The 15391-nt window shown below is 38.6% G+C and overlaps 1 protein-coding gene across 1 annotated transcript in view; it reads left to right on the top strand.

Annotated features, from left to right (window-relative positions):
* The window catches only part of LOC108294955 (peripheral plasma membrane protein CASK-like), an 87693-nt gene that overhangs the window by 10509 nt on the left and 61793 nt on the right, over nt 1–15391 (top strand). The window contains exons 4-6 of the mRNA XM_037734405.1: nt 7298–7339; nt 7546–7623; nt 10139–10219. Coding sequence (XP_037590333.1) covers nt 7298–7339; nt 7546–7623; nt 10139–10219 — 201 coding nt within the window. The remainder of the gene's footprint in view (nt 1–7297; nt 7340–7545; nt 7624–10138; nt 10220–15391) is intronic.

Here is a 15391-nt window from a genome sequence, read left to right on the forward strand (position 1 = left end):
GAGATCGCGCCATTGCACTTCAGCCTGGGTAACATGAGTGAAACTCCGTCTCAAAAAAAAAAAAAGAAAAAAAAAGAAAATCAGTTCCAGTACAATAATTGAATATCAGTTCCCTGTGTTTCCGTATTAAATCAGCTTTCCTTAATATTTTGCTGGATTTCAAATATATATGAAAAAATACCTGTTACATATTGACAGCTGATCTGCTCAGTTCACTGAAAAGATGTGACATTGGAACTTTGTTCTTCTTCATTTGAAACAACCCAAGTCACATGTAGAATGTGGTCTCTTTATGGAACTGTAGCGACACTTCCTATGACAAAAAGATGAATGAAGCGTGTTGGTGTAGCTATGTGTGGTCATATCTGACTCAGTGCCAGAGATTGTCAGAGAGCAGGCCTGTCTGTGAGTGAGACAGTGTGAGACAGTCTATTCCCCTCGCAGCTGTTCACATTTCCTTGTTTCACCTTGGTGGGGTGTGTGTGTGTGTGTGTGTGTGTGTGTGTGTTTTCAAATAAAAAGTGCTGAATTTGGGTAATGGTAATTTCATTAGAAAAAGAGAGTAAACAGTAACAGATTAATTCTTATTTTCCTTCTAGGAATTATTAATTAACATTCTTCCTTCTTTCTTCCTCCCTTCACACCTCAGCTTTATAAATATGCTTGATATCTTCAAATTTCAGGAAAGCAAATAGCAAAAGGAAATACATATTGTCATTCCAATACACCTTGAATTTAAGCTTCTAGAGCAGGGATTCACAAACTATGACCCTCAGGTCAAATCCAGCTGGCCACCTGTTTTTGTAAATAAATTTTTATTGGAACACAGCCATGCTCATTCATTTATGGATTATTAACAGCCACCCTCATACAACACAACAGGGTTGAGTGGCTGTGACAGAGACAATATGGCCTGCAAAACCTAAAATATTTCCTGTCTTGCCAGGATAGGATTAGGATACTGACATTCTTTTTTTTTTTGCTTGAGACAGTCTTACTCTGTTGCCCAGGCTGGAGTGCAGTGGCGCGATCTCAGCTCTCTGCAACCTCTGCCTCTTGGGTCCAAACAATCCTCCTGCCTCAGCTTCCCTAGTAGCTGGGACTACAAGTGTGCAACACCACACCCAGCCAATTTTTGTAATTTTTAGTAGAGGTGGGGTTTCATCATGTTGGCCAGGTTGGCCTCAAACTCCTGACCTCAGGTGAGGATCCTGACATTCTTTAACATGAAAGGCTTGTAACTGATTAGCTAATAGATTTCAAATCATATTTAGTGTATTTTTTCCCTGCAGCCTATAAACTGATTTTATACAACTTTTTCCCCACATATTTGCCTCCCTGGCATAAGGCATTGCATATTACTGAATTCTAGTAACAAGCCAAGGATATCTGGGTGAGAGAAAGGACAGCATATCAGCAGGGCAGGGTCGGGTTCCTGCTTCTCTGGCTGTATGACATTGACCATGACACTTCACCTGACTGGACCTCAGCTTTTGACTTTTCAAAATGGAGGAGTTGAATCGTGTTGACATCTAAGGTTTCCTCTTCCCCCACCCCCAGAGTCTCATTCTGTCACCCAGGCTCGAGTGCAGTGGAACAATCACAGCTCACTCTTTCTGGGCTCAGGGAATCCTCCCTCTTGAGTAGCTGGGACTATGGGCGTTCACCACCACACCCAGCAATTTTTTTTTATTTTTTGTAGAGACAGAGTCTCACTATCTTGCCCAGTTTGGTCTTGAATTCCTGGGCTTAAGCGATCCTCCTACCTCGTATGGCCTCCCCAAGTCCTAGGATTACAGGCATGAGCCACCACACCCAACCCTAAGGTCTCTTTTACTTTGAAAATTTTTTAAAGTAAGTCAGACTTTAAAGATACAAAAGAAAGAATTAAATATAGTCAAAACATATTTCTTGATTTTGAGGGAAAGTTTTTAATTGCACATGCGGAATCGAAAAGAAATATCTGGTTCCTAAAGAAACAAGCTGAAATAAATATTCCTGATGTATTTATGTTACTCTGAATTTTCAAAAAATCAATTTACAATTTCTATGTACTAGTCCAAATATAATACTCCTTATTTTTTTAGAGGAAGCATTTCTTAAACACTACTGTGTACTCAGCCTCTTGCTAGGGGCTGTTACCTAATGTCAGAGAACTCCAGAGTCTGGTGGTGGGAAAAAAGAAAGAACCACTTAAACAGCATGTTCTATAATAATGTACCTCAGACAGTCAGTTCCCTCTTGGCTGTTGATGCCCTTCATGTGGCAGACACCCTAGTGTTGGCTCTGTCCTGAGTTGTAGACGTGTGTTTTCTGCATCGTCAGTGTACTTAGCAGCTGGTCTCAGAAGGATGTTCTCATCCTCTGCTCCCAGGGGTTACCACACAACTCTTTACTTCTGAGTCTTCTTGCCCTCCTGGGCAGGGCTGCATCCAGATGGCTCCAGCCAGGCTACCTTCTGCAGTGTCTCCTTGACTCATGGGAAACACATACATGCTTAACCCAACATATATTACAAGCACAGGCTGCCCCAGGTGGCCTCCAGCCAAGAAAGAGACAGGCACCAGTCTCTTTTTGCTTAGGACCCCACATGCCACATGTTAAGCTGCCCCAAGGACTCTCTCTCACACAGAGATCCTTCCTAGCGTACCAAGGTGGACCTATAAGTTGCAACTCAGCAAGCATCCCTCCAGAGAATCAGATAGTGAGCTTTCTAGCTGGCATCCCCAGTATCTAATGTATTGTTCTTTTGGGGCATCTACCATCCTTCACTTTGTATGAGGGAGGACACAATCCCCTCTCCTTTCCTCCCCAACAAGATGGAGAAGGGAATAATCAAATACTTGCTCTCCTTAGTCCTGTGACTCCTACAAATCCCAGACTTCTGCCTCTATAGGCAGAATGAGGGGTCCTGGGGTGAATATGGAAGGGCCATTTTGACTGCCTTTCAGCAAGCCCTAGAAAAGTGCTCTAGCAGATTCATAGCCGGCTCAGTGCCACTTCTTGGCCTTAGCTTTGGGCTTTAGCTGAAAGTCTAAGACTACTGGTAAGGTCCCAGGTGACATTATTTTATATATTCTTTATATATGATGGAATGGGGTGGATAAAGGGTAAGAAAGACAAGCTGCAGGCCAGGCACAGTGACACATGCCTGTAATCCCAGCACTTTGGGAGGCCAAGGTGGGCGGATCACGAGGTCAGGAGTTCAAGACCAGCCAATATGATGAAACCCCATCTCTACTAAAAATACAAAAAAATTAGCCAGGTATGGTGACAGCCACCTGTAATCCCAGTTACTCAGGAGGCTAAGGCAGGAGAATTGCTTGGACCCAGGAGGCGGAGGTTGCAGTGAGATGAGATCATGCCACCGTACTCCAGCCGGGGTGACAGCAAGACTCCATCTCGGGCGGGGAGGGGTGGGGAAGAAAAGAAAGACAAGCTGCAGTCTGCCTTTTTTCTCAAAACCCAGCTACCTCTCACTTGCCCCAGATCTTGGCAAAACTCTACCTAGATTTGAAATTTGAGTCCTGCGTATCCTTACAGGCAGCATATAGTATGCAGATTGCCCATGAAAATGAGAAATCCAAAAGCACTGTGTTTCTAACTACTGTTTCTAAACACTTTAATGTTACATCGCATTCAAACTTTTCTCCACTGATGACTTTTTATTTACCTGCTTTGCCATATTTCTCAAATGCTTTGTATATGCTATGGATATCACTAAAATATATTGAGTCTCTAAGACAAAAATGCAGAAGTTGGTAGGGGGAAATGAAGGTTGACATATTATGCATATGCATCAAGATAGTCTCCAACTTCGGGTTGCTCACTGAGATCATGGCCAGTTGATATTGCTGGAGACCAAACTACTTACTCTCAGGTGTCCAAAGGGATGAAGCCTTCATACATTTCTGAGCCTTTGGTTATGCAGATTTTTTTAATTTGTGAGCTCCTTGAAGACAGGAACTCTTATCTTTTTCATTTCTGTAACCCTAGTATATAGAACCCCACATTTTAGTACATAGTAAGACTTCAGTGAATATTGAGTGGGTGGGTATGTGGATGAACCAACAAAGGGTCACTTCTCTCTGACAGTGACAAAATGAGCCCATTCGTCACTCCCTCCTGCTTCAGTTCTCACTTGCATTTTTGGTTGATGAGCCAGCAGCTGAGATTTACAGTGTATTCTTTGCCACATGGACACCATCCTCTCTATCCTGTGGCTGCCTTGAGAGGTGCAGTTCCTAGGACTTGAGAGCTACAGTTTTTAGAAGAAGCAGAGCCCAGTGCCCCCACCTCAGGCAAAAGCCCTATCTTTTAATCCCTTCCCATTGTCTCTGCCTCATATTAAACATCGCGCCTCCCCCTCATCCTGCCACTACTTCCACTGAACTTTAGGTGAATGAAATTTAATTTAGGTGATTGAACTGGATCAGACCAGACCAAAGGCATGGAAGAAAATTTGGCCTGAGCATCTTCCTTGGAGCAGGGCCTTAAAAGAGATTCCAGGCACTTGTGTGCCACCTATGAAGTACGGATAGAACAGCAGTTCTCACTTCACCACTCTGCCTCATTTTTTCTCATCTTATAGTGAGAATAGTAGGTGTAACCAACTACATAGGATTGTTTGAAGTTAAATGAATGAATATATGTTAGGAGCTTAGACTCGTAACTATCATCTAGTAAATGCTCAAGAAAAGTAGCAATTGTTGCCATTAGTAGTAGTACTATTAGTACTCTCAGAAGTTTTGGCACTGGACATAAGATTTACAAATATCTAAGGAGTTTATAAAAGCACAGATTTCTGGACCTCCTTCTTAAATTGTCATGTAGTAGGTATGGAGGGGGGTCCAGGAATCTATGTTTAATGAGAACTACATCTGATTCTGCCACAAATTCTTAAGAAATTACAGATACAAGACCTAAGGAACTGTATTTGACATAGTAAGACCAGGCCAAAAATTGCCTCCAATTTGGGGAGTTGTAAGATTTTTGTTTCTTTGTGAGAAAAGTTGACGTGCATTTATTAAATGTTTAAATAGAAACTAATTGTAATCATAGTTGAAAATGTTGACAGTAATAGTCCTTGATCAAGAAAAAGGCAAAACTTACAGTTCGTCATGGAATTAGACATACAAAGTAATGGTACTATCAACTTGTAAAGCCTCAAATTAAATTTGCTTTTTTTCCCCAAACTAGTTTGAGATTTTTTTTATTCTAATTTTATTTTTTTTCAAGACAGGGTCTTGCTCTGCCACCCAGGCTAGAGTGCAGTGATGCAATTATAGCTCACTGCAGCCTTAACCTTCTGAACTCAAGCAATGCTCCCGCCTCAGCCTCCTGAGTAGCTGGGAATACAGGTGTATGCTACCATGCCTGGCTAATTTTTGTATTTCTTTTGCACAGACAGGGTTTTGCCATGCTGCCCAGACTGTTCTCCAACTCCTGGGCTCAAGCAATCTGTCTGCCTCAGCCTTCCAAAGTGCTGGGATTATAGGTGTAGCCGCTACACCCAGCCGGGTTTGAGATTTTTTAAAAAATTTTAATGTATTCACTTAGATCATTTAAACTTTACTTGATAATTAATATTATGACACATCAGGTGATAACTGAATGTGTTTTTAAAGTATTATGTATTTTTTTAATTGTGGTAAGAACACTTAACATGAGCTCTACCCAATGCTAATGATAGACACAATGTTGTACAGCAGATCGCTAGAACTTATTCATCTTGCAAGTGTAACATAGAGTGTGTGTGTGTGTGTGTGTGTGTGTGTGTGTTTTAACTTATGGTTTCTTAGGTTTTTTTGGTTTTGTTGTGCATTTTGTTTGGGTTGGGAGTGGTTTTTGTTGTTTTACTATTTTTAATTGCATACGAGCAGTGCAATTCATTTCTGTAGGCTAGTCTGGAAACCTAATCCCTATTTACATTATTTTTGTGGGAAAATACGATCCCAATTACAACATTGACATTTCTTTAGAGATGGAAAGCATTCAGAAGATGTAGACTGCCCACATATATGCTATAGGGATTTGGGCAAACTTCTGTGGACCAACCACAAATCACCAGTTCCCTAAAATGTTAATATAATGTTTTAAATAGAGCAGCATTTTACTAGTCTACTTACACTCTTTACTTAATCTCTCAATTAGTAGTGCTTTCTTAATTAATACATCATTTAAAAAATTGTCCCTACTCTATATTCACATTGCTTTTTTTAGGCATTTTTATGTATGATGTGGCCCAAATATTTACAAGTCATAAAGATTTATCTTGCATCAGTATAAATTAATTTGACTGTAATCTGAAGAATATTTATAGTCAATATTTGACCTCTCAACTAGCATCGGTATACAAAGTAGGTGAAGAGGAAAAAAAAACCAATAACAAAAATCCCCACCTATTTTAGAGAAGTTAGGAAATAGAAGTGTTCATACCAGCCAAGGTCATCTTTAACTTTTCACTTTTCAAAGCAGACGGTTGACTATGAAACATTTTATTTGAGGTAGAAGTTAATATTTTAATTGTATTTCTAAACTACAGATACTTTTCTCTAAAGAATTAAATGTATGTTCTTCAGAAAGTTAAACTTTGGATCATTTAGGTTTGTGAAATTTTAGAAATATATTTACTTTCTTTTTTTTTTTTTTTTGAGACGGGAGTATTGCTCTGTCTCCCAGGCTGGAGTGCAGTGGTACCATCTCGGCTCACTGCAACCTCTGCCTCCCGGGTTCAAGCAATTCTCCTGCTTCAGCCTCCCAAGTAGTTGTGGTTACAGGCACCCACCACCACACCTGGCTAATTTTTTTGCCATGCTGGTCATGCTGGTCTCAAACTCCTGACCTCAGATGAACCACCCGCCTCAGCCTCTCAAAGTGCTGGGATTACAAGCGTGAGCCACTGTGCCCAGCATGTATTTACTTTCTTTTCAGCGTCTTCTTCACTCTGAATTTGCAGAGTCAAAAGAAAAAAAGTTTATGTCCTTGACTTCCTGCTGAAGGATACCAGCACTGATTCTGTTAATGAACAGCCCTGGTAAAACAACCATAAACCTTTGTGAGAACATTCCTTCCTAGAAGGAATGAGTTTGCTCTTTCCCAAGATTTAGGTTTCTGTGAAAATTCTTCCCGACGTGCCTTGGCCAGAAAGCATTCTTTCATTTTTACTCCGTGTAGATGTGCCTTGGCCAGAAAGCATTCTTTCATTTTACTGCGCATTCATGCTATTGAAAGGTGCTTCTGTCAGAGGAAACAAACACTATGATTGAGGAAATACTGACGAATTTAAAATGACAAGGAAGTTGCCACATTGACAGAATTTTGGTCCATCTATTTAAAGGTGATTTTTTGAAAAGGTATGCATAAGACTCATATTCTGACAAGTTTCACAGAAAATTAAGAGGTTATTACTGAGAGGATCCCACTGAAATCATCAGCCTGCCTTTTTAAAAGGAAAAATATTGTTTAGTGAAGTAACAAATATGAAGCTCTGAATTTTAGCAAAGAATTGTGAGTGTTGACTGGATTTTCTTCTTTGCTTTTTAGCTGTATGACAAAATTAACACAAAGTCTTCACCACAAATCAGGAATCCACCAAGCGATGCAGTACAGAGAGCCAAAGAGGTAAGTGATACATTTTATAAAAGTGTTTGGCATCATCATATTGACTACTTTTATTGAAGACATTTCTGTTGAACATTAAGAGGCAGTTTCCGTGGAGTCACAATTTGACTCATTATATTCAGATTTAGTATTTCTAAGTTTATTACTGAACATACAGAAAAGAAAAAAAAATCTTTGCAGCAATATTGCCTAGATTTCTAGTTCTGGTTCTGTGATGTAAACTTGAATACATTACCATCAGTTTTACTTCTCTTTTTCTGTTTTTTAAAAAAAGAAAGTTATTTTACAACATTTGGTGGAAATAGGCATGCTATAAAAATTTTAGTTGTTTTTTTAAGGTGGTAATGTTTGAAAGTTAATTAAATTTCTGGAGCAATTAAATATACTGAGTTCAAAGAAGTCATTTTTGTAAATTGTCAATGTATGTGGCTATATCTGTCACAGACTTTTAAATACCTGTTTATGATAGAAACATGACATTGCAGAAAGTTTGGAAAATAAAAATAGATCCATAATCTCATCACTCTAACACAGTAGTTTACATTTTACATAACATTTTCCAGTCACTTTCTATTTGCATATAAATTTTTATAGTTGTAATTAAAATGTATCTTTTTTTAATCTAACATTATATAATCATATTTCCATGTTTCTACTTGATCTTTACAAATATAACTTCTAATGACTACAATATTTTTATTTGCTGTTATTAAAATATAACATATTAGCAATTCTCCCATTGTTAGACACATAGGTTTTTTTTCATTTTTTGATCATATAAGTCTTTATGCAAATAAACATTTTCCTTTTTTAAAAATTATTTCTTTTAAAGTGAAATTACTAAGTGAAAGAGTATAAAGGACATAATCCCTTCCCTACCAGATTTTAAACACAAAGTCTGTACTGGAAGGTAGTGTATGTTTACTGAGAAATGAGACCATAACAGTGGAGGCTGCATGGCCTGCCCCTTTGGTCAGGACTACCTTGGAGGGGTTGTCTCTGACTTCACCCTGGCGGCTCATAGAAGGGAATTAAGGTATCACTGATAGAAGCATGAGTTACCACCCTGTCTTCACAATACCCAAATAGAAGCAGAAGGACTCTCAGGACAATTATTTGGCTCAACTGGAAATTGAGCCCTGTTTTGGTGGAAATACCACTCCTCTGTATTTAAAAATAGACTAAGAAAGGAGCAGGGAGCCAGAGAGAGTATGTGACTTCCTCCTTTCGTTTCACTGGTAGAGAAACTCCGAGCATAAAATACACCAAGGATACTTGGTTTATCATCCTGAAACAATATGAATTAACAGTGTAACACTAATGAACAGGGTATTTGGATAAGAAAGCCCTGTTGTTGTGGTTTTTTTTTTTTTTTTTGCTTGTTTGTTCCTCCCAGAGGCAGTAGTTGAGTAGCACAGAACATTATAATTATGATGCCAAAATCTAAGGCTCAGGCCATGCGACCTCACAGCATACCCTCCTGCCCCAGTAGGAAGGTTTTGTATGGTTTTCACAGGTTGAGGTAAGAGTCCTCCTGGATGGATGGTGGTGTGCTCCTGCCATCCAGTTGTGCTGAAACAATCCTTGATTGGCTTGATGGTTGGAATTCACTTGAATGTAATGCAAACCTCTCTGAATCCAGCCAGCTGCAATTAGAATAGCAGCAGGTGTGTTTACTTAGAAAAAGAACAGAGGCTTTTCCATGGGTTCATGTCCCATAAATAACTTAAACAGGTAAACTCCATCCTGGCGGTAAAGGAGTACTTTTGAAGAACAATTTGATTTGAAAACAACCATTTTTACCTCTGCGTAAAAATGTTAGTAACTAATTAGTGAAGAAAATTTGAATGGAAAGAGAAAATAAGGTTTTTTAAAAATTGTTCTCTTAGGTTCCCTGGCATTTAAGCCTAAGAGTCATTAGCAGAGGCATGGCCTTCTCTATATGGGCAGATGAATATGGTGAATAACATTGATCCTGCAGGCATTTTTGCGTTTTCCACATTACTTAAAGAAAAATTACTTGTGTACACTTAATTAAGTAGTCTAATTAATTACTACTGTTCTTGAAATCATTTTTGTCTGTGCCTGTGTCATTTTGACATTTCTAAAGGGAATTGGCGGTGCTGTTAATATAAAAGAAAACTTCTTACTAACTTTTTGTCCATATTGATTTTTATGGTGAATTTGGAAAAAGATATTCAGAGATACTCTTTTTTTAAGTTTCATAAATCTGTAATAAATATGTGTTGCAGGCTTGTCATTTTGTTTTGTATTTTTCAATAGCCTTTCAGGTTATAGTTGACAGACTATTAGAACAATTTGCTTCATTTTTATTAATATTACTGTCAATACTGTCCTTCCATGTATTAATATAATTTGAATAAAATGAAAACTTTTTCAAAATAATTGTTTTGCCTGCCATAAAAATCCACTCGTAATTTTTAACTTAAAAGAATTTAACATTTTTAAATCTTATGTCATATTTGTACTATTATATATCTTGTTTATTTTTTAGGTTTTGGAAGAAATTTCATGTTACCCTGAGAATAATGATGCAAAGGAACTAAAGCGTATTTTAACACAACCTCATTTCATGGTAAGTAACAAACAACCTCACTTTCAAAAGAAGTTTTTAAACTACCCTCATAAAATGTAGCCAGCTTCATCTAATGCATTTTTATCCATATCATATGAGACTGTTAAGATTACAATACCGGGTAATACCAAATATTTCAGGATTCTTTTGTTTACTTTGTGCCACAATTGTAGAGATGCTCTTGGTGAAGTGGCTTTTCAGGGACTGTGTACTCATCAGACAAGAGATTTTCTTCCTTATGGAATAGTCCTTTAGTCACTGAAACTGTTTATGTTACTTAAACCACAAAGAACTAAAATTAGAGACAGTTTTCAATAATAAAGAATTCTCTGAATCTAGGTGATATTTTGGAAGAATTACATCTCTTTTTTGACAATGCAAAACTTGCACTTTCTTCATTCATTTCTAGTATATAGAAAGTGGGGATAACACCTGTATTTAGCCAAATATAAAGCTAAATAACTAAACAAAGCTCAAAATAGATAAGATACTTTTTTGGGGAAAAGGTCCATGCTTATCTACCTAACTGCAATACAAAAACACAATTACAGATAGAAATCCATGTTTAATATACCATTTTAAAAGCATTAGCCCCATCAGTTTATGTGAAAAATATGTGAAAAGTAGAAAATTTAGCTCACTGCCCTTTGGGAGAAAGTCTGACTTAAAAGCCTTGTTCTCATTACTACTATTGCAGATAATACTTTGAATTTTTGTTTATTTATTTATTTTTGAGATGGAGTCTCGCTCTGTCACCCAGGGTGAAGTGCAGTGGTGTGATCTCAGCTCACTGCAACCTTCGTGTCCTGGGTTCAAGCCATTCTCCTGCCTAAGCATCCCTAATAGCTGGGATTATAGGTGTGTACCACGACACCTGGCTAATTTTTGTATTTTTAGTAGAGACAGCATTTCACCATGTTGGCCAGGCTGGTCTAAAACTTCTGACCTCAAGTGATCATCCTGCCTCAGCCTCCCAAAGTGCTGGGATATGGGCGTGAGCCACAATGCCTGGCCGCAGATGACACTTTAAAAATAATAGTAACAGTATGTGTATCAAAGCAATTACTGCTGAGTTTTTTTTATATATGCTGTTTTATGATAGTGTTTCTAAACCTAGTTATTGAAATGAATTTCTTTTCCTCAAAGTAACTACGTGGAAAGAAGCAATTACCATATTCCTAACTCCCCCACCCAAGCATTAAAGGCTGAATTCAAGTATAATCCTTGAGAGTATTTGACTTTATTGTATGATAGCAGCACTGTTCAGTGAGTTACTATTAGGAATACAGGTTCTAATGTCTGTGGATGAGTGCGTTTTTACAACCTAGGTATATAAACACAGAACTTCGTTCAAATCTCACCTGAGTATTGTTAAGATCTCTTGTAACCCCTCTACACTTCTCTTGAACTTTCTCTTCTCTAACTCTTTTCCGCTTGTTTGTATTCACCTGCATAACATTTTAATGCTTGCTGGCCCGCCAGAGCAGGTCCCTTCCCAGTGAATGGGCCAGGGCAATTTTTCTTTGTCCTTCCATAGCCCGGCTCAGTTTTGTTGTTCTCATTGAGCTTGTGATCTCATTTAGTCATGGTGAGTATCTCTATTTCACAGAGCAGGAGAATAAAGAAACTATATCCTTTAGTAGTATCCTCAAATTTGATAGATCACAAATATCCAGAGTTAAATTACTGTTAATATATATATATATATATTTTTTTTTTTAAGATGAGGTTTCACCATGATGGCCAGGCTGGTCTTGAACTCCTGACCTCAGGTGATCCACCCACCTTGGCCTCCCAAAGTGCTAGGAATACAGGTGTGAGCCACCACGCCCGGCCTACCGTTAATATTATCTTGTTCACTGTTTCATACAAATGTGCTGTGTTTCCCCAGATTATAATTTATTCTGTTTTAGACATCATGTCTTCTCTAGCAGGGGTCTCCAACCCTGGGCCATAGACCAGTACCCATCCGTGACCTGTTAGGAACCAGGCTACACAATAGGAAGTGAGCAGCAGGCCCGCAAGCATTACCATCTGTGTCCCCCTCATGTCAGATCAGCCTAGGCATTAGATTCTCATAGGAGCAGGAACCCTACTGTGAACTGTGCATGTGAGCGATCTAGGTTGTGTGCTCCTTATGAGAATCTAATGCCTGATGATCTGAGGTGGAACAGTTTCATCCCAAAACTATCCCCCCCACACCCCCCACCATTTGTGGAAAAATTGTCTTCCATGAAATGGGTCCCTGGTGCCAAAAAGGTTGGGGACCAACTGTTCTATAATATAAAAGTGGTGAAAGCTGTGAATTCAGATGACCTGTGGTTGAACTCCATCCTAGCCACCCTAACTCTGTGAACTCTGACTCTGAGCCAAACTTGTGGAGTCAGAATAAGAATTAAGTAGCTTATATACCTACTGTGCTTAGCACAATGCTTGACATATGCTTAAAGCCTAACAGATATTACCTAATATGTATTATTAGTTGCGCAATAGTATCTATCATGTATAGGGCACATAGTAAGTTATCAGTAAAACATTGACTAGATTAGGAACCTGCCCATTTGCAGATAGGTTAGCCTCTCCTTGGCTGACTGCTCTTTGCAGTGTTCCATAGCTAGAAACAGATATATAATAAATTTTGGACCAGGCACAGTAGCTCACACCTGTAATCCCAGCATTTTGGAAGGCCAAGGCAGGAAGATTGCTTGAACCCAGGACTTAAAGACCAGCCTAGGCAACATAGGGAAACCCCATCTGCACAAAATATTAAAAATAAACTAGCCAGACATGGTGGCACATGCCTGTAGTCCCAGCTACAATTGTGCCCTAAGAAGGTAAAGAGACTTACTTAAGGCCAGGAGGTTGAGGTGGGAGGATCACATGAGCCTGGGCGGTCAAGAATGAAGTGAGCCATGATTGCACCATTGCACTTCAGCATGGGCAACAGAGCAAGACCTTGTCTCAAAAAATAAAAAATGCTTGGCGCAGTGGCTCACACTTATAATCCCAGCACTTTGGGAGACTGAGACATGAGGATCATTTGAAGTCAGGAGTTCGAGACCAGCCTGGCCAATATGGTGAAACCCCATCTCTACTAAAAATACAAAAAAAAAATAGCCAGGCATGGTGGCACACACCTCTACTCCCAGCTACTCGGGAGGCTGAGGCACATGAATCGCTTGAACATGGGAGGCGGAGGTTGCAGTGAGCCGAGATCGCGCCATGAGGAGTTGACACTTGGGTTGAGACTCCTTTGGGAAAAGCAAATGCAAAGGCCCAGAGGCAGGAAAGAGCTTTGTAGGTTCAAGGAGCAGAAGTCCGTTGTGGCTGAGATACAATTAACAAGGGAGAGTGGTACATGAAGTACCAAGAGAGGTCAGCAGAGGCCAGACCAATTTTATTTATATTTTTAATATATAAAATAAAAGCCTTCCAGGCCATTGTAAGGAGTCTGCAGTTATCTCCTGATTGTGGTAGGATGACACTAAGTGATGACACACAGGAAAATACCTGATCTGTGCTTTTGAGATTGCTGGGGCTGACGTATAGAGAATGGACAGTAGGGGAATAAGGGTTTAAGGAGACCAATTGGAAGACTGTTGTGACAGGTGGTAGAGGCATGGTGAAAGGTGAGAATGGTAGAACATGGGCAGATGGGGTTTCTGTGTTGGGGATGGTTACATACAAGAGGACTTGCTGATGATTGGGATGTAAGCTGGTGTGATTAAACCCATTTCACAGTTCAGATAGGAAATTGTACCCTAACAAGGTAAAGAGACTTGCTTAAGGTCACTCACCTCAATGAGGTTCAAGCCAGATCTTGCTGGCTGCAAAGCCCAGGCTCTTAAAAGTCAGTTGATTTATAATGCTAATAAGTTTTCTAATAAATTTAAGTTGAGCTCATTGGTCATTCCCAAATAAGTTATGTGCAGATAATATCTTATGTGGGAAATACAATTCTGATATATATATGCTATATTAAACTTTTAAATGCTGGAGCTTTCTATCTTATAAGCATTTTTTAAATCATGGTTTCAAAATCTTGGTATTTTTAAAGAAATATTAATAGCTAGAGGAAAATATGTTAAATACTTATAATTTTTTTTATTATGCCAAGGTTTGAGAGTTATTCTTGGCAAATGTATAATTTCACACTTATTTGCTCAGTCATCCGAATTTGCTTTCTGATTATTATGACATGAGGATTTACCATTGAATTACTTGATACAGAAAATGCAGGTACTTGTAAATATTTACAGTAACTAAAGGGAAAGGAAATAAGGGTAAATTTAAATGACTTTAAAACTCTGTTTTTGTTGTTGTTGTTGTTGTTGTTGTTATTTTGTTTAAGAGACAGGGTCTTGCTCTATTGCCCAGACAGGAGTGCAGTGACACCTTCTTAGCTCACTGCAGGCTACAACTCCTGGGCAAAGCGATCCTCCTGCCTCAGCCTCCCAAGAAGCTGGGACTACAGACATGCACCATCACGCCTGTCTACTTTCTTTTATTTTTTTATAGAGACAGGGTTCTCACTTTGTTGCCCCGACTGGTCTTGAACTCCTGGGCTCAAACAGTCCTCCTTCCTTGGCCTCCCAAAGTGCTGGGATTACAGGCATGAACTACCACACCTGGCCTAAAATCTGTATCTTTAGAGATCATGACAAAAGAATATTATCTCACTGATTCCTTTTTTAGTTATTCCATTTAAAAGACTGACGTTTTAAAAGAACATTTCCTTTGCTTGTTGCAGTTGTAAAATATGAAACAAACATTAGTCAGATTTTTTCACTCTAGTCTAATATTAAGTTGTCTTATACATATCCTTACTATAGTACAAAAAGTGAAAGTGGTTTTTTCCTATTATTGTTATGTAATTGAAACTGACAGCCATTTCAGCTTAGTAACAACTGCTCACTCATACATCTTAACATATTTGAAGAAAAATGTTCAAATTTTGGTTTTCCTATTTTTTATTTTGCATATTCTTCTTTAAGCTTTTAAAAAGATAGTTTGTAAGTGGCCTCCTTTTTCTGTTTGGATATGAATTAGAGATTTAGGTTAAGTTTCATTTTGTGGTAGCAATCATTTACAGTGCCAAATTGTGGTTACTATTAAGTATGACCTTATTTGGTGACATCATTTGAGCTTTTTTTCTTTTTTTTTTTTTTTTTT

Source organism: Cebus imitator, unplaced genomic scaffold (assembly GCF_001604975.1).
Source record: "Cebus imitator isolate Cc_AM_T3 unplaced genomic scaffold, Cebus_imitator-1.0 Scaffold613, whole genome shotgun sequence".
NCBI classification, from domain to species: Eukaryota; Metazoa; Chordata; class Mammalia; order Primates; family Cebidae; genus Cebus; species Cebus imitator.